Raw genomic sequence first — 25,360 nt, forward strand, 5'->3', positions numbered from 1 at the left:
CTTATTTCCAGGGTTGGGACAGTGTACTTGTAGTGTTCTCGCACAGGTGTAAAAGAACTCTGAACTAAACACCAAGCATAAACCAATCAATGAGGCGGTCCCAGTAAGATTAACCGTTTACTGTTCACTCTTCCACATTAACGTATGGTGAAAACTGTTGATAAAACAATACAAAATATATACAGTATTTGTTTCCTTCTTGATATCATATTTACATCATAAATACTTGCAAAAGTAAAACTACAACAAGTATATTACATTAAAGTGCAACATACAGTCAGAATCTACCTACGCCATCGACTGCTTTAAATACACTTCAACACAAACTATCCGCAACTCTTTAAATAACAGAAACATATACTTTATCAACCATCGTTACTTTTAACAGAATCAGCGTTAACATTTTTAATTCAACATATCGGTTATCTCATGAACTTACGGCGTTGCTTCACTGATGTTTCTAGTGCGTAGAAAGAAAACTTTTCTCGCGCTGATCCTGCACACATGATCATCCTCCTTCCCGTTTCTCCAAACCGGTATTTTCCCACAAGACGCGGCGAAACCGGGTGTGATGTCATCGCATGCCGCGATATATCACAGACAACGAATTTACTTTAAACAATCTTAACTTTAACTAGAAAACGATAACAAACGAATTACTAAAGCGAAAATATAATAAACTAAACAAATGCCATAAAGGCAACACAGTACTGTTGTTTTCTGAATTCAATTTCCGCATTACACAAGAGTTTACAGGACTATTGATATTTTGGCTATTGAAGTTAGACAAATTTTCAGGGGGATTAAAAAACAGAATAATTACTTAATGTTGAAGATGATGCAAGGCAAATTTGAGAAGGTAGGAGGTGGTGTAGACGTGGATACAAAACACAGGATTATTTTGGGATGGCTCTAATGAAGAGCAGTTACTGCCACAATCAGTCAAGTCGCTCCTCATGTCCCACTGTTGTGGTTCTAATTAGTGCCATCTATCTCATTTTGTTTCACTCTCCTATTGCTGTGAGCTCACACTTCAAGGTTTGAAGTTTACTGTGTTTTGTTCCAATAAAACACAGCGGGAGTCTGTGAGTCTATTTGCACAGGCATTATTAAGTAAATAAATCTCATGACTTTATTGACTAGTAGGCAATGACAGTCCTTAATCCTCGTTTCAGTATAACATGTTTAAATAAATGGGCTTTGGAGAATTTAGTCCTTTATTTTCAACCAAAAACTGATGATTTTTTTATTAAAATAAAATCTGGCCACTGTTCTGTTTTTATTCATTTTTGTGATTTTTGGCATCAGCTTTGTTTGGGTATCAGTAATAGCCTTGGGAAGATGGCGGTCAGCTGCTGCCTTGAACCAGAGAAGTCCTTCCAAGTACTGCAGGAATGAAGTTCTAGGATTTGGAGCCAGTCACAATGAAGGATCAGCAACGCGTACAACACGCTGGAGGAACTCAGCAGGTCGGGCAGCATCCGTGGAAACGAGCAGTCAACGTTTCATGCTGTGGATTCCATGGGACCTAACCATCCAAACAAGCCCATCATGTGGGAAAAGACCTTGGTATCCCATGGGATCCATGGCCCGAAATGTTGACTGCTCGTTTCCATGGATGCTGCCTGACCTGCTGAGTTCCTCCAGCGTGTTGCACATGTTGCTTTGACCCCAGCATCTGCAATGTACTTTGTGAAGGATCAGCAATATGTTTTCAAGTCAGGGGTGTGTGTGACTTGGAGGGGAACCTGCAGTGGAATCTTAATTATGTAAAAGTTTGGGTCTTGGTGTGAATGGTAAATATTTCAGATTCCACTGTCAGTGAATGTTTCCTGTAAAGGAGAAACACTTCTATTGTAATGGTCCTTAAGGGGGCAATGATAATGAATTGTCACTGTCACAATGACACCATCTTGACATTTTAATAAGATTTCAGAATGTAAACAATTTTAAGGACAATCTGTCTGCAGCACTGAATTTCTGTCAGCAAGGCTAAAATACACTATTTTTAATATTTGAATTAAAACAGAATGTCAGGAATTGAATTGTAGTTCCATAATTAAATGTTTTTTTATTATTATTGTTGGGGTAAACAGTATAATGTAACACATGCAAAATGTTGGAGAAACTTAGCAGATCAGGCAGCATCCATGTGGGGAAAGAAACAGTTGGTATTTCAGGCTGAGACCCTTCATCAGGACTGGAAAGGGGGCGGGGGAGGAGCCAGAATAAGGAGGTCAGAAGGGGGGAAGGAGTACAAGCTGGCAGGTGAAACCAGGTGAGGGGGAGGGAGGATGAAGTCAGAAGCTGGGAGGGGATCGGCGGAAAAGATGAGGGGCTGAAGAAGGAGCAATCTGATAGGAGAGGAGAGTGGACCATGTGAGAAAGGTGAGGAGAAGAAGAAGGGATGAGAGGGGAGCCAGAATGGGGAATGAAAGAAGAGAGGAGGGCTGGAGAGAAGGCGTGAAAATTACTGGAAGTTAGAGAAGTCAATGTTCATGCATCAGGTTGGAGGCTACCCAGACAGAATATGAATATTAAGTATTGCTCATCAGGACAGCAGAGGAGGCCATAGATTGACATATCAGAATAGGATTGGGAAGTCAAATTGAAATGGGTGGTGATCGGGAAATCCTGCCTTTTTGGCAGAAGGAGCAAAGGTGTTCCATAGCTCCAATATGTCAGCATTATGTACGTCAATCAGCCTTCTCCTGCTGAAGGGTTAAAAAAACTGTGATGGGTTATGTTTACATTTTATTACTGGTTGATGGTCAGGCAGGAAGGTGTGCCACTTCACTTGAAAGGACACAAGTGCCTTCCATGATATTAACCGGGTTGATTCAGGAGTATGCTATTCAGCTGCCATTCAGTCAGCTCATATCTAATATCTGACCTGCCTTTTCCCCTTTAACCCTATTGATAGATTTTTCACAATCAATCTTAGATCAAAAATTAACAATTAATCAAACATTAGTTTTGGAAAGGAGTTTCAAATGTTTAATCTTTTCTGAAAGCTGATGTTTTCCAACTTGTCCTGAAATGCTAACATCTGGAGGAGGTACAAGAGCCTAAAGAACCACACTCAGTGATAAAGAAATATACTTTTCCTCTCCACCATCAGATTCCTAAACGGTTCATAAACATTACTTCGTTAATTGTTTTTTGTTGCACTGTTGTTTATTTTAGACTTTATTGCTGAAACCCATACTGGCAACCAATAGTAATGGTTTCCCTCTGTCTAACAAACCAGTTCCCCTTAATATTTTGAAAGCTTTGTTCAAATCAGGTTTATTATCACTGACGTGTATGACATGAAATTTGTTGTTTTATAGCAACAGTACATTGCAAAGAGACAGAATTACTAGAAATCATAATAAAGAACAGTGCAAAACAAGATGGTTTTCATGGGTTCATGAACATTTAGAAATCTGATGAGTATCATAGGGAACGTGCTGAAGGTGAGGTAGCTGGTTTACAAACAGGCAATGTGTAGTGAGGGGAGGCTGTTTATAGGGCAAAATTGCAGTCAGCAGGATGAGTTGCAACGTAAAAGGCGGACAAAATTGAAAAGGGTGAATACAGGACTGTAGGTGTATTTGAGCGTAGTACTGTATATGGATTAAGGTTGATGAACTTGCAGCACAGTTGCTGATGGGCAGGTATAATGTTGTAGGCATCACTGAATCCTAGCTCAAAGAGGATTACAGCTGGGAGCCTAATGTTCAAGGATACACATTGTATCAAAAGGTCAGGCAGGAAGGCAGAGGGGGCAGCATTACTCTGTTGGTAAAAAATGAAATCAAATCTGTTCTTTAAAAAAAAAGATCACTCCCTACTTGTACATAGTTCTTTCCTTTTGCTTGTTTTTTCTTTCCACTCTTTTCTATAAGTGTATACCTTGGATAAATACTTTGTGGAGATTTGTGATATATATGATTATATGATATATATGTACAATGTCTGAAATACATCTTATGGAAATGTTTGTTTGATGATGAACTTCAATAAAAGAATAAATTACAAAAAAAAGAAAGAGGTGACATGGGGTTGGAAGGTGTTGAATTGTTATGGATTGAGCTAAGGAACTACAAGAGTAAGAGGACCCTGATGGGAGTTGTATACAAACCCCCCAACAGTACTAAGGATGTGGCCTACAAATTGCAACAGGAGATCGAAAATGCATGACAAAAGTGTAATGATACAATAGTCATGGTGGACTTCAATATGCAGGTAGATTGGGAAAATCGGGTTGGCACTGGATTTCAGGAGGGGGATCTTCTAGAGTGCCTAGGAGGAGGCTTTTTAGAGCAGCTCATGGTTGAGTCCACTAGGGGATTAGCTATTCTGGATTGGGTGTTGAGCAGTTTGAGAGCTTAAGGTAAAAGAACTCAGAGGGGAGAGAGGTCATAATATGATCGAATTCACCCTGACACTTGAGAAGGAGACGCTGAAGTCAGATTTACAGTATTACAGCTGAGTAAAGGGAATTACAGAGGCATGAGTGAGGAGGTGGCTGGAATTGATTGGGGGGAAAACAATGGCAGGGATGATAGTAGAGCAGCTAGAATTTCTGGAAGCAATTTAGAAGGGACAGGATATATACATCCCAAAGAGGAAGAAGTATTTTAAAGGAAAGAAAACACAACCGTGGCTAATAAGAGAAGTGAAAGCCAATGTAAAAGCCAAAAAGAGGGCATATAATAGAGAAAAAAAAATTAGTGGAAAATGAGAGGATTTGGAAGCTTTTAATAACCAGCAGAAGGCAACTAAAAAGGCATTTATGACGGTCAACAGACACAAAATGCTGGTGGAATGCAGCAGGCCAGGCAGCATCTATAGGAAGAAGCACTGTTGACGTTTCGGGCCGAGGCCCTTCGTTAGGACTAAGAAAGAAAAGATAGTAAGAGATTTGAAAGTAGGAGGGGGAGGAGGAAATGCGAAATGATAGCAGAAGACCGGAGGGGGGTAGGGTGAAGCTGAGAGCTGAAAAGGTGATTGGCAAAAGGGATACAGAGCTGGAGAAGGGAAAGGATCATGGGATGGGAGGCCTAGGGAGAAAGAAAGGGGAAGGGGAACACCAGAGGGAGATGGAGAACAGGCAGAGTGATGAGCAGAGAGAGAGAGAGAAAAAAAGAGGATGGTAAAGATGAAATAAGAAAGTAAGCTAACCAATAATATTAAAGAGCATATCAAAAGTCTCTTCAAGTATATAAAGTGAGGCAAGAGTGGATATGTGGACGAACTGAATAAGTATTTTGCATCAGTCTTCATTGTGGAAGACAGTAGCATTATGGAGGAAGTTGCAGGTGTCAGGGGTCATGGAGTGTGTGAAGTTACCATTACTGGAGAGAAGGTTATTGGGAAACTGAAAGGTCTGAAGGTAGATCAGTTACCCACATCAGATGTGTAATGATCTTTCAAGAATCACTAGATTCTGGAATGGTTCAGGAAGAGTGGAAAATTGCAAATGTCATTCCACTCTTCAAGAAGGGAGAGAGGCAGAAGAAAGGAAACTATAGGCTTTTAGCCTGACCTCAGTGTTTGGGAAGATATTGGAGTCGATTATTAAGAATGAGGTCTCTGGGTACTTGGAGGCACATGATAAAATAGGCAGTAGTCAGCATGATTTCCTCAAGGGAAAATCTTGCCTGACAATTCTGTTGGAATTCTTTGAAGAACTGAGACAGTTGAGACATGGGAGAATTGGTTAATGTTGTGCAATTGAATTTTCAGAAGGTCTTTGACAAGATGCCACACGTGTGGTTGCTTAACAAGTGTTATGATACGGCAACAATGAATATAGAATTGAGACAGGTTTTTTATAAACAAATAAACCATTTATTAAACACTGCTCTATAAAAAAAAAAGTAAACAAATGACTGGAAGTTAACTGCCATACGGCAACTCGAACAGTTCTTAAAGTGATAAATGTGAACACAGTTCTTAAAAGTGGTAAATGCAAAAGTCCAAATGATTTACACAGTCAATTAGGAGTGACTTTCCTGACGTAACGAATTCCTCGACGATGTGACGTTACTGCTGATCCCAGCCGAAATATGCCTTGCCCGAAGGATTTACGACGAAGGAAATAAATACAGCTTAAAGGAACTGACCTTTTCCCTGGTGAATAACGATGCACCCAGCCCTTTCTGCTTTCACAATGCAGGGGCTATCTCGGATGCAGGTTGCTACCTTCTGAACAAGGATTCAATAAGGTCAATCCTTTATTACCACCGATGACACCAACTTTACTCGATCCTTCGGGTTCCCACACTTCGACAAATCTTCACTCTCCAATACTTAGATGTTAAAATTAAATCGAAGATACATCAGACATAGCTGGCAGTGATTTTAAAAACTGCTGGCACAGCTTACAGTAGAAAGTAAAACTCCACTTTAACAAAACAGCATCATGAGACGAATACGCAGCATAACGGAGTAACTGACAAATTAAACAACGAACTGACCTGCATCACAGCAAGCCTTCCCCGTTTTATACTGGTTGGGACAGGCCATCACATGACCTCTCACTGGAGGGAAAATTACATCGTGTGACCTCACATTGGCGGGAAGTTACATCACCCCACCATCATAAGACCATTACATCATGCTCACCAGATACTCAATTACATCATGGTCATAAGACAGTCACAAGATACCCATGGGGTATGTAACACAAGCTATGAGCTCATGGTATTGCAGGAAAGATTTTAGCATAGATAAAGCAGTGGGTGATTGGCAAGAGGCAAAGAATGGGAATAAAGGAGGCCTCTTCTGGTTGGTTGCCGGTGACTAGTGGTGTTCCGCAGGGCCCTGTGTGGGACCGATTTATTTACGTTAGATGTCGATAACTTGGATGATGGAACTGATGGCTTTGTTGTAAAGTTTGCAGATGATATGAAGATAAGTGGAGGGGCAGGTAGTTTTGAGGAGGTAGGGAGGCTCCAGAAGGACCTAAACAGATTAGGAGAATGGGCAAAGAAATGGCAGATGGAATACAGTGCTGGGAATTGTCTGGTCATGCATTTTGGTAGAAGAAATTAAAGTGTTGACTATTTTCTAAATGGACAGAAAATGCAAAAACCTGATGCGCAAGGGGACTTGGGAGTCCTTGTACAGGATTCCCTAAATTTGCAGCTGAGTCTGCGGTGAAGAAGGTAAATGCAATGTTAGCGTTCATTTCAAGAGGACTGGACTATAAAAACAAGGATGCAATATTGAGACTTTATAAAGCACAGGTGAGGCCTCACTCGGAATATTGTGAGCAGTTTTGGCCTCTTATCTTAGAAAGAATGTGCTGAAACTGGAAAGAATTTGAAAGAGGTTCACGAACATGATTCCAGGATTGAATGGCTTGTCATATGAGGAGTATTTGATGTGTCTGGGACTGTTTTCAATGGAATTCAGAAGAATGCGGAGTGACCTAATTGAAACTTATCGAATGGTGAAAGGCTTTGAGAGAGTGGACGTGGAGAGGACGTTTCCAACTGTGGGAATGTCTAAGGCCAGAGGACACAGCCTCAGAATAGAGGGGCGTCCTTTAAGAACAGATGAGGAATTTCTTTTGCCAGAGAGTTGTGAATCTGCGCAATTCTTTGCCACAGGCAGTCATGGAGGCCAAGGCAGATGTTGATAGATTCATGATTGGTCGGGCATGAAGGAATACAGGGTGAAGGTGGGTGATTGGGGCTGAAAGGAATAATGGATCAGCCATGATGAAATGGTGGATCAATCTCAATGGGGCAAATGGCCTAATTCTGCTCCTATATCTTACCGTCTTGTGGTCTTACACTGTTTTCATGGGGCACTTGCTAAATTTCAGGATATAAATCCTTGTTTTTTTTAAAAATTTGTTAATTTTCCTGAATGTAAGACCAGTTTAAGCCAGCCATCCCTATTAGTCCAGGAGAAAATAGTGTTGTCCCTCTTTCTTGAACCTTTGCTATTTTATTGATACTACTCATTGCTGTTTGGTCAGGAGTTCAAAAATTTTGATTCTTCCCCAATAAAAGAAATACAACAAAGTTGAGACATTGTGTCACCCAAATGCTGGCCAGAGACAGAATAGGTCCCCTCAAAGATCAGCAGGGTTGCCTATATCTTGAATCACAGGGGATGAGTTTCAATTTTCAACAAATACTTGTTTTCATTGGTTACTGTGGAGAAAATTATTTTTGCTGAAGAAATAAGCAAAACAAGTGGAGATGTTTTAGTGGACATTCATATTATAAGGGAGGAGGTATTTGCAACCTTACTGCACATTAAAATGGATAAATCCCCAGGGGATGATTAAGTGCTTCCTCACACTTCGTGGGTGAGTAGAAAAAAAATTGTGAAGGACCTTGTGGCTATAGTTGTCCCATTGTATAAACAAGGGAACAGCAAGGTGGTCAGCCTGACATCAGTAGTCGAGAAGTTACTGGAGGGAATTCTGAGAGATAGGATCTACCAGCATTTGGATAGACAGGGTCAAATTAGAAGAAGTCAGCATGACTTTGTGTGTGAAAAGTCATGTCTGTTGAACTACTTAGAGTTTTATGAAGAGTCAACCAAAAGTGTAGATGATGGTAGGACAATGGCTGTTGTCCGCTTGAACTTTACCAAGGTCTTTTACCACATGATGGACTGATTTGAAAGGTTAGGTCCCATGGAATCCAGGGAGAACTAGTTGGGTGGATTCAAAAGTGCCTTGGAAGTAGAAAAAATGTGTTGGTGGTTGTAGGATAGAATAGAGGCTGGTGACTAGTGATGGTACAGAGACTGGTGTTGGAATCCTTGTTATTTATGCATATGGTTTGGATGTGAATGCACAAGACTTGAATAGTAAATTTGTGAATGACACAAATTGGGAGGTGTTGATTGTGAAGAAGATTCTGTCAGATTACAGGGGTGTCTTGGTCTGTTATGGTAGTGATCTAAATAATAGAAAATTAATTTCAATAGAGATAAGTATAAAATGATGCATTTTGGATGCTCCAACTAATGTAGAAGTTGTGCTGTGAATGGCAGGGCACTAGGAATTGTCATGGAATAGAGGGTTCTGAAGTTGAAATTATATAGGCAAGTGGAAAATATTTGATCTTACTCCAAACTTTTGGCTCATAATGTCTCAAAGAATTTGTGGAATTTGAAGCTGAAACATATTGCAGAATACCTAGCCTCTAATCTACTCTTACGCAGAAACTCAACTGGAACAATGGTGAGCCCCAGGATACCAATAGTGGGGCTAGTTTCATTGAATGTTCAGAGTAGGTGGTTACTTAGATTGCTCTCACTAAAGATCTCCAACCTGAAACATTGTTTTTCTTTCCATAGATGCTGCATAATGCTGAATGTTTCCAGAATCTTCTGCTTTTATTATTCTAGGAAATTTATGTTTATTTGAATGCATTCTGAATTTTCAAACTATTTTTGCAAATTTGATTTTTTTATCCATGAAGCCTAAATTATCCATTAACACCTGATTTAAAAATTATTGTCTTGATTAAACTTCCAACTCTCTAACTGTTTTAGGTGACTTCTATGGACTTTCCAGCGGTGTTTTGTTTCATTTCAACACTCTAATATTCACAAATTGGTCTGAGGCATATTGATATCTCATCTTCACTAGTTTTCCTCAGACCTCACTTTGTGTGTTAGTGAAGCTCTCCTTGTGTTCTTGGATTCTGCGCATATTTACTTCCATCAACCTTTCTTGGTAGCGTGTTCTCCTCCAGCTGTTCTCTTGTTCTTTTTATTCCTACAATCCTTGACGAGGAGTTCTGCTTCAGTGTATAAGCTGTCCAGAGATGCGATGAGTTGCTGAGTGGTTTGTGCTACTCCATTGTCAGATGTGAGCAAATCTGCAGCTTGCCCTTGTAATCCATGCAATTAGTTGCACTACACAAAGTAAAGGTTGATTATCAGTGTAAGTTTCTTTTTTAATGATGGCATTTATGTTCATGCAAAATTTCAACCACTGTATCAGTGCAGTGTCACTGTTGCAGGTATAGAAATGCATTCGTAGATATAGAACATCTTCATTCTTTTTCTTATTTTTCTCTCTCACTCATACTTTATTCCTCCATTCCCTAAATATACAGGCAAAACTCAATAAATGCTGGAAATCCATAGTAAAAACAGAACATGCTGAAAGTACTCAGCAGGTTGAATAATACATTTGGAGAGAATACAGAGGGATAATTTCAGGTTGATTATGTATCATCGGAGTCATGGGAAATTTGTAGATAATCAGATATTAAAAGATAAGATGGTGGGATCAGACAGAAGTAAAGTTCATTAAGGTAGATGGCAAGAGAAAGTAAATGACAAGATTATTTTGTGCAGATCTAACGTGGCTGTTGGCAGAATAGGTAAGGCAGCAAAAAGTCAGTCTGCAGGCAGCGTAAATGGAAGAAGCAGAGTCCAGAGCGAATGCTAGAAATCTGAAATAAATTACTGAAAGTAATGATATCTTAGAGTATTGAACTTGAAATTGAGTTCAGCTTGTAATCATCTGTCTAACAAAAAGACGGGTTTGCACTGAATTCATTGGAACAGTGTAGGTGGCAGGGAGATCAAAGTATGAAAGTGAAATAGAAAATCAGCCCCTTTATTTGTTTAACTGAATGTGATTTACTGTTAATTCACTCTCCTGTTCCCTTGTTTCCATCTCACTTAGCTCAGTAAATTGACTGCCAATTTCCTATCTGCCCACATCAGCCTCGCAATGTCAATATCAACTAGTGCTTCTGGTAACATTTGAGACAAAGTTTATGGGGATGGTAGGATGGCACAGCAATGCTGCAGGTCATGTTGTCTCTTCCCAGCTCCAGTAGCAGAGGTTTGATCTTGGCTTCTGTTGCTGCTTATATGGAGTTTACACATTGCACTTGCAATCTTGTGGGTTTCCTCTGAGTGTTCCGATTTCCTCTCTTATGATAACATTATTATTGTCATATATACAGAGATACAATGAAAAACATTTATTATTACTGACATGTTGTGAGATTATTGCAATCCAGTGCAATACCTAAAATATGCCCCAAATTACAATATATATTTATTATATTACTATTCCTTCTATTATATAATATACAGTATATATTAATATGTGTGCAAAAAGACAGTGAAAATATTGAAGTAGTGTTCATTGATTTTGGACCATTCAGAAATCATGGCAGAGGGGAAGAAGCTGTTTCTAAAACATTGAGTGTGTGCCTTCAGGCTCCTGGATCTCCTCCCTGATGGTAGCAATGAGAAAGGGGCATGTCCTGGGTGGTGGGGGTCATTAATGGTTTATGCCATCTCTTGAAGGCATCACCTTTTGATGGTGATCTCGGTGCTGGTGAGGCTAGTGGCCATGATGGAGCTGGCTCAGTTTACAACTCTCTGCAGCTTAATCCGATCATGAGGATTGGAGCCTCCGTAGCAGAAGGTGATGCAACCAGTCAGAATGCTTTCCATGGTAGAAATTTACACACTTGTACAAATTTGCTAGAGTCTTCGGTGGCATACCAAATCTCCTCCAACTTCTAATAAAATATAGCCATTTCTGTGCTGCCTTTGTAATTGCACCAATACATTGGGTCCAGGACAGATCTTCTGAGATGCTGACGCTCAGGGACTTGAAAATAGGCACCCTCTCCACTGTTGACTCTTGGATGAGGGAACCATTCAAAAGTCTTATAACAGGAGGATAGAAGTTCTTCTTGAGTATAATTGTACATGCTTTCAGGCTTTATATTTTCTGCCTGATGACAAGGCTGAGGCAAGAAAGGTGGAGTATTTGATTATGCTGGCTGCTCTACTGAGATGATGAAAAGTGTAGCTTCATGTACTGTTTTCTAGGTTATTTAGTCATTGTATTTTGCCCTTTGTGCAGGTGGGTAGTTGGAGGAATGGAGGGAGTTAACGGGCATGTGGGAAAGAATAGTTTCAGGGAAATAAGTGGGAGAATGGGGACTGACAGGAATGCTGTGAGAGCTGATATTGACTCAATAGACCAAGATGACTGCTTAGGATCGAAAGGAATACAATAATAATGAGGAAAATGTAATCAGTCCAACTGCAACAGACCAACTGTTCTGATTAATACTTGGCTATACTAGTGTTCTGTACAACGTAATTTTATTTGCGATGATTAATATAGCTTTGGTATTTTAATACTGAATTCAGATGAAGCAGTTCCGGAAAGATTTGTGTGCAATGTTAAAATGATTAATTTGTCCTAACATACCTGCTGTATCAGACTCGTTGCGAATACATCATCCATTAATTATTAAGTTTTTGGCAATGACCCTACAATATTGGAATGGGCAGATGAGGGAATTTATTTTCTGGAAGCAAACATCTGGCCATGGAGTGGACAGTTGCACACAATTGATTGCATTGTGTTTTCTTTTTTGGAATTTATATTCATGGGAAATAAACCTTCCTAGCAGTTCAGATATTAAAGCAGAGAAGATTATTACAAGTGGTGACTGTGAATGCTCTTTCTAGCTGGATTGGATAAAGATGGCAGATTTTAGTTCCTGCAGAACATTAGTGAACTAGACAGACTAGCCTTTTACATTATGGATTTAAATTCTACAGCTGCCCTCAGAAGATGGAAACTGTTTCCCTCGGTTATTGGTGCAGATTTCTGAAATGCATAGTTCTAGAAACTGAAGATCAATCCTATATAAAAATATGTGGGATGCTCTCAGGTTAGGTAGCAAGGAGCAACAGTTATGGTTTGAGATCAGAGACCCTTCATCAGAAACATGGCCTTGTGAAGGGTCCCAGAGCTAAAACACTATTTCTCCTTATACAGATGCTGCCTGACCTTCCGAGTACTTCCAGTGTTTTTGTTTTTTATTTAAGATTTCTGGGATCTGCAGAATTGTGATGATCAGTTCCACACCTTTAACAATGTTAGAATTGTGTTCTTTCCAGCCATGTGTGAGTTTTATTATATAATCTTCATATTCAGCAGTGGAAGGGATGAACAGTTTCAAGTTCCAGGGCGTCAAGATCTCAAAGGATCTATCCCAGGCCTAGGATTGAAAGAGACTACAGAGAGTTGTAGAATCAGCTAGCTCCGTTATGGGCACATGTCTTCCCAACATTGAGGATGTCTTCAAAAGGCAGTGCCTCAAGAAGTCATCATCCATTATTGAGTGCTCTTACCAGCCAATACATGCCCTCTTTCTCATTACTAACATCAGATAGACAGTACAGGAGCCTGAAGACCCACATTTTGGAAACAGCTTCTATCCCTCTGCCATCATATTTCTGAATAGAAAATGAACTCTACCTCACTTTTTCTCTTTTGTAGTCTTTATTTTTTTTAATTTTTTATTGTAACTTGTAGTAATTTTTATGTCTTGTTTTGTGGCAGCTGTACAATGCAATTAATTTCATGACTTATGCCAGTGAAAATAAACCTGATTCTGATTCAAACATTTGTAGACATAATCCACTGTCGCTGATCTCAGTACATGAAGACCAAGAGGGACACCACGTTAACTGGGACACCATGGAGGTTCTGGTGCAGGGAAACATGAAGCAGGCACGAGAACTTTTAGAAACGTGCTTCTCTTCTGATAACTCCGTTAACAAACATATTGAAACATACACCACCAATGAACCCCTAAGAGTCACAGAAACACGAGCCAATAGAATTCAAAGATCAACTGAAGAGGTAGCCAATCAGGACTGAGGCAAGCGAATGGGGTGCTATATAAATGCGAGCACTTCCAGAGAGAAACACCAACAAATGCGTACTGTGGATGTTACCTTGACTGGTGACGAAACGTCTGCAAGCTAATGGCTAAGCTTGGTGAAATCTGTAACATCAGACTTAAAATGTTTCCCTGGGTGAATGTAGCCTCGTTAACAGTCAAAATGTTGGATATCTTCCAGTCTGAGGCAGCATATTCCACTAGCATCGTTGTCATCTCACCGAATGATTCCTACTTCTGCCACCGCTACAAAGCTGCCATGCCCACCAGCTACAAACTGAACAAGAACAGAGAATGGCTTCTTTGGCAAACCAATGACCTACCCCCTTGGAGGTCAAGGGGCAGCTAACGCTCCATAAGCAACACACACAAAATGCTGGAGAAACTCAGCAGGTCAGGCAGCAGTTATGGAAATGAATAAATAGTTGATGTTTCTGACCAAGACCCTTCTTCAGAATTGGAAAGGAAGGGGAGAGGTGCCAGAATAAAAAGGTTGGGGGTAGGAGAAGGGGAATAGCTAGAAGGTGATGGGTGAAGCCAGGTGGGTAGGTAGATAAAGGGCTGGAGAGGAAGGAATTGGATAGGAGGGGAGAGTGGATCGTAGGAGAAAGGGAAGGAGGAGGGGACCTAGGGGGAAATGATAGGCAGGTGAGAAGAGGTAAGAGACCAGAGTGCGAATAGAAGAAGAGGGAAGGGGGAGGGAATTTTTTTTTTACTGGAAGGTAAATGCTTCAGAATACTGACATTTGTACAATTCTTTTCTAGGGACACTGGTTTTAGTCAATTGTCCGGACAGGTGGAGTTTTAAAAAAATGCCCCAAATTAGTAGAGATTTGGAATTCATTGGAAGGGTGGAGAAACTGGAACTCCAGCAAGTTTAGTGGCAAAATTTTTTTTAAAAGCACCTGCAGATACAGGAAATGTAAAAAACTGAAATTGCTTTAAATACTCAACAGGTCAGATTGCATTGATGAAAGAGAAACGGCATTAATATTTCTGGTCAGATGCTGCTGAGAAATGGCTAAGTTTGTTCCAATTCTGATGAGGTATCTCTGGCCTGAAACATTGATGTTTCTCTTCCCGAAGACGCATCCTGACCTGCTGACTTTCCAGTGTTTTATTTTAATGTTCAAAGTGGACTCGGCTGAGTAGTTGAAGAGCCACAAATCTGAAGATCTTAGATCAAGAATTGGAAATGGGACTAACCTAAGTAGCCTTGTTTATGGCCAGTGTATACACAATGGGTTGAATGGCTTTCTGCACTTTGAGTTTCTAAGAGATGAAGTCTTATGCTACCTTGATGCAGCAATGCTTTGCTGCCCCTTATTCATTACAGGCTTATAAGTCCTGGAATAACTTACCACTGACCTTGTATTTTCACCCCAAACTTGAGGAATTCTGGTGGTTCACTGCTCTCTACCCAAGGCCGAATAGGGCATGGGCATCAAATGCCAACATTATCAGGAGTTGCTATGTGTGTGCCAAGAATATAAAATGTAGATTGAAGAAAGATGATGACCTACAGTAGATGCCAAATTAAAATTTCAGTGTAGAATGAGTTTTTTTTAATAGCAAGTGGTAAAATGAAACATAATAGGTCATTTATCAGAAATGTGATTTCTTGAGATTCCTGAAAATAATCAAGAGATGATAATTTCTCCACATTATCTGCAATTTAAAACTTTGTTTGACACTTAATTAGCTACTTTAAGATTCATAGTTTATTTCATTATGTAAATTTAACTTCATTTCAAAATGCTAGAAAAGATTTTGTTAATTTTAAATGTTACTAATCAACGCATTTTAAATTCATGCCATTGCCAATGTGACAATGTTAAATGTTATAGTGAATGTTTTTATTGGTATGAAGCAGATATCTTTCTAAATTTGCAGTCCTTCCACTAATGCATGTTACAGCAATAGCAATAAATTATGGCACAGTTCTTTGTTAAGTTATCAGTGTGTTAGATTCTACAAGAGGAATGATAAGGAGGTATAAACTTTATTACAACAAAGATTTCCAATAAGTTGATAAAAATATATAAATGTTGCCATTTAGGGGCTCTGCATACTAGTGAACCAAATCAAGTATGTTCAGTTAATCGTCATCATCAGGAAATTATTGGAATGTCAAATAATATTAAAAAATTACTGATCTGTCTGTGCAAATCAAGAAGTCGAGGCCTAAAGGTCAAACTGTGGTCAGTGACTACTAGGGTCATGGCCTGAAGGTCAACCTCATGATAGGTGAGTCCTGGGTTTGACCCCTCCCGAAACAGATGATAACCAGAGGGTAGACCTGAAGGTTGAAATCTATATCTTGGTAAGTCAAGAGGCAGAAGTCAAAAGGTTGAAGGCTGAAGTCAGATAGCAAGGAAGTAGAGGCCTGAATGAGTCACCTGGGCCTGTGACCTCCCCCTCCCCTCCCCAGATCACCAAGGTTAGAGTTTTGTGTGAGTTCTGAGCTCTTGGCTTGAAGATCAAAACCATAATCAACTGAAATCCATTTAGCCTTGAGCAGAGAGAGGTTGGAGAAGTCTGGTGAGAGGCTCAATGTCTGTGTGTCCTGGGCCAGGAGCTGTACTGGAAATAACATCAGACAATCTCAACTTGAAATCAAATGTGAGGATGTGCTGGGAGCAGCTGACGAGTATCATCACACTTTTGGTGCCATCATCCCATTAACCGTAACGCTAACTGTACATCTTTGGAATGTGGGAAGAAACCTGGAAGAAGTCCATGGGCTCAGGGAGAGAACATACAAACTTCTTAGACTGTGGTGGGAATCGAACCCACATCAGAGATTGTTGGCGCTGTAAATCACTTGTGCTAACTGCCACACCACCATACCGCCTCTGGATTATGCTGGGCAATGGATGAAATTAAACACATTCACAGAGCTCCACGGGATTTGCAAAATGAAAGAAGTTGTCTCTTCAAGGAGAGCAGAATACACCTTCTCTTTGAGTAAAGATCATAGATGTCACAAACAGTGTACAAGAAGCTGGTGGCTTCTTGCAGGTTCAGAATGATAGATCACAACCATGCAGTATTTTGGGCTCCGTAGGGCATCAGCAACCTGTGCTGCAGCAGGAAGGGCTGGAGTGTGGGATATGAGCTTGTTTTGCTATTGTCGTTTTGTCTTCTTGTTCTTGTTGCTGCTTGGGTTGTATTGCTAAACATTGTGGGCAAACTATGCTGGTGCCAGAATGTGTGATTACACTTAAGGGCTACTTCTAGCATATCCTTGATTGTATTGGTTATTAACAGAAACAACACATTTCACTCATGTTTTTATGTATATGTGATGAATCTGAATTATAGGGCAGAGAGGCTATGCTTATACAGTACACTGCTTCTTGAGTATTTGTAAATTCTTTATCCTGAAGGTATAAGTCAAATTTCCATGTAAATATTTAGTTGGAGATCGATGTATTGGGGTGAAGAGCTGTAGCAGATGCCTGAGTGAGATCCTAGTAATACTACAAAATATTATAATTGATAAAAGAAACCCAGAATTATTTTCAAGATGGACTCTAGTCATAGAACAGATGTTATAACAGATGAATATCAAACTTGAGGCAAATGCTAGAAAGAATTTCTTTGCAAGATCATCAATATTGAAAATGATTTATCATAAGATTTGTAGAAATGAAACTTTTGATCAAAATAGAGTTTGGTGGAAGTTCAAGCTGGATGATACACTGTTGAATGTTCTTTTGTGTCTGTACTTAACACAAAAAAATTCTTTCAATAATCAGCTTAACTCATCTTGGAGTATACTTGTCTAAATGTGTAAGTTCAAAGCTGTTTTTAAAGACTTGAATCGTTTAAATGGATAATTTTAATATGTTGAGTCTGTGTATTGTTGTGGTGTGTGAGCTGTTAAGCTAAGAGTGTAGCTGACTGCTCAAGAGGAATGAAATGACTTCATGCCAGTGTTTAAAAACAAGTACAGGATTCTCCTGGTTTCCTGCCTAGCATTCCTCCTCTCATGCCAGAAAGCTAATTTAGTTAGGACGCAAACAGTCAGAGGACCTGGAAGCAGTTCCTTTAGTTCATCATGTCCATATTGACTATCACACCCTATTGCACTGCCCCATTCCCCCATCCTCTCGATAGAATCTACCATTCATCCATACAGTAGCAGCAGTTTACAATGACTATTAATCTGCAATGTGCATGTTCCTTGGAGTTTCAGAAAATGAAGGGTAATTTTTTTTCAAGCATGAAATACCTTCAGGAGGCTGTGGCACAGACATTACCCCTTTGAATGAGACTTGATGTATAGGAGATGCCTGGTTCAAATTACAATGTAATGGGTACACCTTCCGGAGGAACAAACCAGAGACGAACATCTGTTGTGACTGTGAACAAAGTTACTGGAGGGACACTGAAGTAGGTGAATATCGAAGTCTTTATTCAGCCAAGAAAGTAGGTATCCGTCTTGGAAAAAGAGGTTCCCTGAGCCAATATTAAATGACATTTTTGTATGCTAAAGATCAAAACCATGGGAGGATAATTCTACAGTTACAATGTACCTACAATGCTTCCTTTGAATTACAAATAATTTTCAGACACCTAGATCTTGACACCAACACTCCAGACACCCAAAGTAAATGTTAGTCACCACTGTCTTTGAGTTTCATTCATGTATACGCAGGCATCTCAGATCAATGAGGAGTTTCCTGATTTGCAATCAACCCCAAACTGCAGCTCTAGGAACACCAGTGTTCTGAGCTGCATTTTAACTCCACCCACAAACAATATTCAGATCTGAAGACCAGTTGCTGTTGACATTAATATTTGGTATGCTCCATAACTCCAGAAAATGTCCCAACAATATTTTACAAAGTGTGGGCTTTACTGTCATGAATTGGATGTTCTAGTGTCACAGTAAGCTAGCTCTCCCCACAACCCCCATGGCACAGATGAATGCCTCATGGTCATCCAGCTAACTCTAATACAGACCAATACATTATGGTCATTATAAAACCCAACTCTAGAAGCCATGTATGAGGTTTAGGACTACTACACCAAACTTGAAACAGCTTTGGCTCCAATTCTAAAGGGAGACAAGCTGTTCTTTCTCGGTGATTTTGTGTAAGGATGGAAAAGAAATAAGCTACATGTCAGTCATGATCAGAATCCTTCAAGAGGACCACAACCTTATCATGGTTTGGAGGCTTGCGTGCCTCAATGATCCAAGAGCTATGTTGGCTGGAGTCAGGGCTTTATGATCTTGGTAGGGTCACCCATGCCAAACAGGGCAAAGGGTAGAGGACAGAATAAGAGTGGTCCACTAATCCTCTGGATTTGGGGGGGGGGGGGGGGGGGTCAGTTCAGGGATAACAACCCTGACTGGTAAGCAAAATTGTTACGGAAACAGCAATGAAGAATCCTACATGTGAGTGTGACAGTATTCATGAGTCTCCACACGGGATATGAATGACTGAAAGTAGTGAAAACCAAGAGGAGCCCACTGACCAATGAAGGAAGCCCTGAACACCACCAGAGATGGAGGACCCTCATTGCTGCCCTAAACATCAGCGGCGTAACAGGTGACCTGATTGGCTGACTGACATGATCAGCAGGGAAGGAATGGAGAAGATTAATGCCAGTTGGGTTTCTCTCCTGATGAAATGTTAGAGCATATTTTTTATCAGAATGAATACTCTGTTCAGAAGGAGAAGCACAAACTCATGTGGAAACACATTAAGTGGATTAATCTACTTAGAGATCAATCAATTTACACTTGGGTTTGGATTAATTTCAGCGACTGGACGAGAGTGGACCAGGATTTATTGATATGTTAAATACCAAATAATATTTTGGAATGTGGAAAATGCAAACCATTAATAAAGGCCTGAAGCTTTAACAAAGTACAACATCTATATACTACTAAAACTCTCATGCTCTATCTGTCTGTTTGGGACCTCCAATTAGCGCAAACGGTGCATTACAGCGGCACTTTTTTGGGCTAAATCAATTTAACATGTGCTACCTTACAGAATGCAGACAAAGTTCAGGGTTATATATTGTTTTAAAGTCACTCATTTGCCAAAATCAAAAGCCCCGCTTTCACCCGAGATCTGATCCACCATCGTGGAAATCGCGACGCGACACCACAACGCATGCGCACAGCCAGCCTCAGCAGCGACACCAAGTGGAGCAAAAGGGCAGGGCAGCTCTATTTCAATTCTCTCAAAGGGTGCCCCAACGGTTCACCCCATTGTCTAGTTCCAACTATTAGTTTGAGGAAATGAGGAATGGATGTCATGACTAATTACTGTTTTTTTTCCATCTTGGAAAAACAGAGATAATTCCAATCTAGTCAGATGACCTGTGTGCTTTCCCTCAACAGAAACTGCATAGTTCTCTTTCTGAGATTCATCAGTGTAAAATATGCTTCTCAGAGATGTTGGGTCACAACAGAACAGTGCTAAACTCAAAATTCAAAGTAAATTTAATATCAAGGAGCATGCAGTACATGTCACCATATACTACCCTGAGATTCATTTTCTTGCAGCATTCACAGTAAATACAAAACACAACAGAATCAATGAGAAACTGCACATGCCAGAGTGATAAACAATGTGCAAAATGACAACAGACTATGCAGATACTAAAAGAGGAGAGATCTGGCAGAGGTATACAAAATTCTGAGAAGTATAGATAAGGTAAATGCAAGCAGAGTTTTTCCGTTGAGGTTGTGTGGGACTACCACTAGAGGTTAAGGGTGAAAGGCAAAAAGTTTAAGGGGCACACGAGGTGAAACTTCTTCACTTAGAGGGTCATGAGAGTGTGGAATAAGCTGTAAGCGCAAGTGGTGCATGGGCACTTGATTTCAGTGTTTAAGAGACGTTTGGATAGGTATATGGATGGTAGGGGTGTAGAAAGCTATGGTCCCTGTACAGGTCCATGAGAATAGGCAATTTAAGTGGTTCAGCACAGACAAGATGGGCTGAAGGGCCTGTTTCTATTCTTTACTTTTTAAAGACTCTGTAACTATGACTCGAAAAGAAAATAATTAATAAATAAATAAGCAAGCAATAAATATCAAAAACACTAGTTCTTAAATATTAGTCCATAAATTATGTGTTCATTTCAGTGTTGGAGTGAGTAAAGTTATCTTCTCTGGTTTAGGAGCCTGATGGTTGAGGGGTAATAACTTAATGCAATTAAGCATAAATTGGCACTTTTAGCGCGAGAAGCCATATGCTGACTTGTTTACCAAGCGGAAAAAGCATGTTGTTTATAATGAAGCGATGCTCATTTGTAATTAATGATGAGGATTTGATGCTTGACAAATCCTAAGTATAAATATTTACGTAAAATATGTGATAAGACATTCGAAGAACACTTTTTCTTTTTGCTATTCTTTCATCCGGATTATCCTTTGCATCCTCTTCAGAAGTAGCCATCTTGTCTAACCGATGGTGGTAAAACACGAACTATTCATGAGGTCATTTGACCTGTTTGCAGTTTATTAAACTCATCATAACCAGGGCCACTGGCTTATATTTAGTAGGTGTATTTGAATAACTACCAATAGGAAGGATTGAAACTGTATTTTCTCCTTCATCTTTAGTCTTGAGACAAATTGAAACATCTCCGGCTAGGAACACTAATTGGAAAATGAAATTAAAAAAAAATAAATCTGCATGTGCTGGTAACCTGAACTACAGGTAAAAGCGACAAAGTTAATGTTTCACACACAAAATGCTGGTGGAACGCAGCAGGCCGGGCAGCATCTATAGGAAGAAGTACAGTCGATGTTTTGGGCCGAGATCCTTCGTCAGTTCTGGCCTGCTGCGGTCCAGCAGCATTTTGTGTGTGTTGCTTGAATTTCCAGCATCTGCAGATCTCCCCGTGTTTGCAAAGTTAATGTTCCAGACTATCTGATCTTGAGTTATTGAACTGCAAGGTTCTCAGCTTCCCTTTTCTTCCACGGATGTTCGTTGACACATTGAAAGCTTGCAGCATTTCTGCTTATTACTTGAGAGCAGTAATATTGAAAATTAACTACATCTGAACTACGGTAATTACTTAAGTGGCCTGCTAAAGTTACTCTGAGATCACAGTTTTGCATTAACTTGAATGGGACAATTTGGTCATTTGCCTACAGAAGGTATGAGTCCAGGACAGATATTTAAGTCTTTTGCTCAGTGCTGGGTGTTCTCACTCTTGGGATCCATTGATGGAAGACACAAATGACTGCAGCTGCTGAAATCTGAAGTGGCAAATGACCTGCTGAGGAACTTAATGGGTCAAGTGGCATCTCTGGTTGGGTGTGGGTTGAGTTGCAAAAGGGGGTGTTGTGAGGAAGGGGTCATTCATGTTTTAAAGCTTTGGTAGTTGCACTGACTATAATCAGATTTGTAAATAGACACTTTTATGGGAACTGATCATTTTAAGAGTAAATAAATAATTCTGTGAAAGTGGATTAAGAATAAAATTAATTATAAGTAATGCATCAATTTCATACATGCTTGAGAAGTTACAATCAATAACTCTTAAAAAGCAGACCTTGCATTGGTTAATTCGGGACGAGAAATATAACAAGATTATCTTAATGTTATTTTATCAGTTTCCAAAATGTGTTAAAATTAAAGCAAGTTTGTTAAGTATTGTCTTCCTTATTCTATTTAATATTCTATCATATTCTTCTGCTCAAGTCATTCAAAAGAAACAGGAATCATGTTAAAAATATGTTCATTTTAATTAGTACTCAATTCTTAAAAATCCCATTACATTTGAGTGAGTCATGCTATATTTTTTAAATGGGTTCATAGAATTATGGTGCTTGAAATCTGAATTGACTATCTGAGGAACATTGACATTAAGGCAGAGGTGGGTTTTTATTATCTTTCAGTTGGGTTATGTATTAATACATTTAAAACACTCACTTAATTCATAGGTTTCACTGTCATGTCACCTGTGGTGCATTGTACTGTAATTACATTCTGGCATGTGGTAAATTTGGTGTTGCAAATTTGTTGTTCCTTTTCCAACGTGTTGATCCATGGCCATCTCTTGTGCCAAGATGAGGCCACCCTTAGGATGAAGAACAACCCCTTGTATTATGCCTGGGTACTCTTCAACCTGGTGGTATGAATATTGATTTCTCCTTTCAGTGAACACCCCCCCCCCCCCCACCTTTCATCTATTCCCCAGTCTGATTTTTTTTACTTCTCCACCTGCCTATTACTTCCCCCAGGTCCCCTTCCTCCTTTTTCTCCTATTGTCCCCTCTTCTCCCCTATCAGATTCTGTCTTCTCCAGCCCTTGACCTTTCCCACCCACATAGCTTCACTTATTATCTTCCAGTTGGCCTCCCTCCCCTGCACCTACCTTTTTATTTTGACCTCTTCCCCCTTCCTTCTGAGTCCTGAAAAAGCGTCTCGGCCCAAAGTGCTAACTGTTGACACTTTTCCATAGATGCTGCCTGACCTGCTGAGTTGCTGTAGCATTTTGTGTGTATAACTTCATAACTTCTTGTCCAAGACACTAGCAGCCGACTGTTTCTAAATATGGACAGATGATTCCTCATATTTCCATTTAGTTACAGATGAAAAAGTGCGGCTTAGTCAGTTACAAGGCCTTCCTTGTTAATTTTTCTCACTCAGCTTCTTTAGAATCAGAAATGCATCATAAGGTTACAAGACTAGGAATATTTCAGCTATTCTCAGTAATAGAACTGGACTTTTTAGATTATGTAATTTATATCAAGTGTGGCTATAGTTTCCAACTCTTTCATTTGTCTGCATTGCATGTGGGGATTTATTTTGATGCATACAAAGTAAAATGGTGGTTTCATCATGGTGAGCTTCCAATCATGAAATAATCATTTAGCATATTTATCAGGATGGAAAAGAATTCTAAGGATAAATTGATTTGGACCACACCTCTGTACTTATTAATCCTCAACTGGACACTGTGACATTCTAGAGGTCAAGAACCAAGGTGTTTGTGTACGTATCTAGGGGAAATCTAAAAGGGTGAAGTGGAGGGAGAACGACAGTGCTTTGCAGAACAACTTTAAAGAAAATATTCAGAATTCAGTTTGCCAAATTATGATTCCCTGCAAATAATTGGTTTTGTGTAAGTTGATGAGAAGTACGTAATATCACACTCAATAGAAATTTAACAGTCTTGGTGCTAGGAAAACCAATTTTTCACCGCAATCTGTAATTTTAGGCTTGACTGTTTTCCAGTTAATGTGATCTGATTTTTATTTTCTACAGGAATCTACTGGATAAAGATACATTCTCAAAATCTGACCCATGTGAGTACTGAGATCCTTATTCTTATGATTCGTAGTAAGAGTGCCTTTGAATGAATATGAGAAATATTGTTTATGCACTCAGGATTGGTCAAATAGTTTGCCTGAGTTGACAAATTCTCTCAGTTGTGGTTGTATTGATAAGCCAGGGCAGGGAAGATGCTCTGTATTTGGGAATTGTACAAGTTATGAGATGATGGTGGCAAGATGGAGAAAACAGAATGAGGGACAATATTGTTCATTCTCCTTGCAGAAACTGAAAAACTGCGTAATATAAGGTTTCCTAAGTTTCCAAAATTAGGAAATTCCGAAGTACTATAGAAGAAATTTTAAGTAGTCTTTATATAATTATCTCCATCAGAGAAAAAAAATCAATTACAAAAAAAATACAATGGAGAAAAATTATCTCACAGATGAACCAAACATTTCATGACTCATTATCATCATTATTATACGCTGTGTCATATGACACAGCCATTCATGGTCTATAACCATGATTGTTCTTGACAAATTTTTGTACAGGAGTGGTTTGACATTACCTTCTTCTGGGCAGTGTCTTTACAAGATGTTTGACCCCAGCCATTATCAATACTCTTCTGCCTGGCATCAATGGTTGTATAACCAGAACTTCTGATGTGAACCAGCTACTCATACGACCATCCACCACCTCCTCCCATGGTTTCACATAACCCTGATTGGGTGGCTAATTAGGCGCTCCACCTTGTCCAAAGTTGATCCGCATTCTAGCGGAGGGAAGGAGTGGTTTGCACCTCCTTTGGTAGAGAAGCTTCCCCACCCCGCCACCCAAATTTCATGACTAAACAAACCTTTAGCAATATGACCCCATTTTGTCAGCCAAGAGATAAGTTGTCAGAATCCAATGCAAAGGAGGGAAGTAAGCCTCAGTTGGTATTTTCAGTTTTATTGCAACTGGTGGACGCATGGTTTATATAAATACAAGTGATGCTCAATTCTGCATATTTACCTGTGCATAAACAAATTCCCTTACTGTCTAAAATGTTAAAATTTCTCCACCTCCCCTAATTTCCAATTCATTCTTTGGCTTTGAAGCTTGCTGAGGCAACTTTGAAAACTGGCTTCTGAAAACCTTTAAATTGAAATCTAAACAGTAGCACTTGTGTTCTTTCATGCTATGAGTCATATTTGAATCTGCTTATGGTTATGTAGGGAAAAAAATGAAGATTTGAATCAATGCATTCTTCTTGTTTAGTGTTTCACTTGATTTATGATAAAGAGCTGTTTCAGCAAAGAGAAATATTGAGAAAGTTTAATTGCCTATTCAGTTTTGAATATTGACCTTTGAGCACATTTATATGGAGTGCTGCCACAAGTAAACAGCATCCACCATCAAG

At 39.6% G+C, this 25,360-nt stretch overlaps 1 protein-coding gene across 2 annotated transcripts in view; it reads left to right on the forward strand.

Moving 5' to 3' along the window:
- Positions 1-25,360, forward strand: part of LOC140717189 (copine-8-like) — a 659,086-nt gene that overhangs the window by 88,164 nt on the left and 545,562 nt on the right. For both annotated transcript variants that reach the window (XM_073030488.1, XM_073030487.1), the window contains exon 3: positions 23,950-23,990. In XM_073030488.1, the coding sequence (XP_072886589.1) occupies positions 23,950-23,990 (41 nt within the window). The remainder of the gene's footprint in view (positions 1-23,949; positions 23,991-25,360) is intronic.

This window comes from Hemitrygon akajei, chromosome 27 (genome assembly GCF_048418815.1).
Source record: "Hemitrygon akajei chromosome 27, sHemAka1.3, whole genome shotgun sequence".
In the NCBI taxonomy this organism is placed as follows: domain Eukaryota; kingdom Metazoa; phylum Chordata; class Chondrichthyes; order Myliobatiformes; family Dasyatidae; genus Hemitrygon; species Hemitrygon akajei.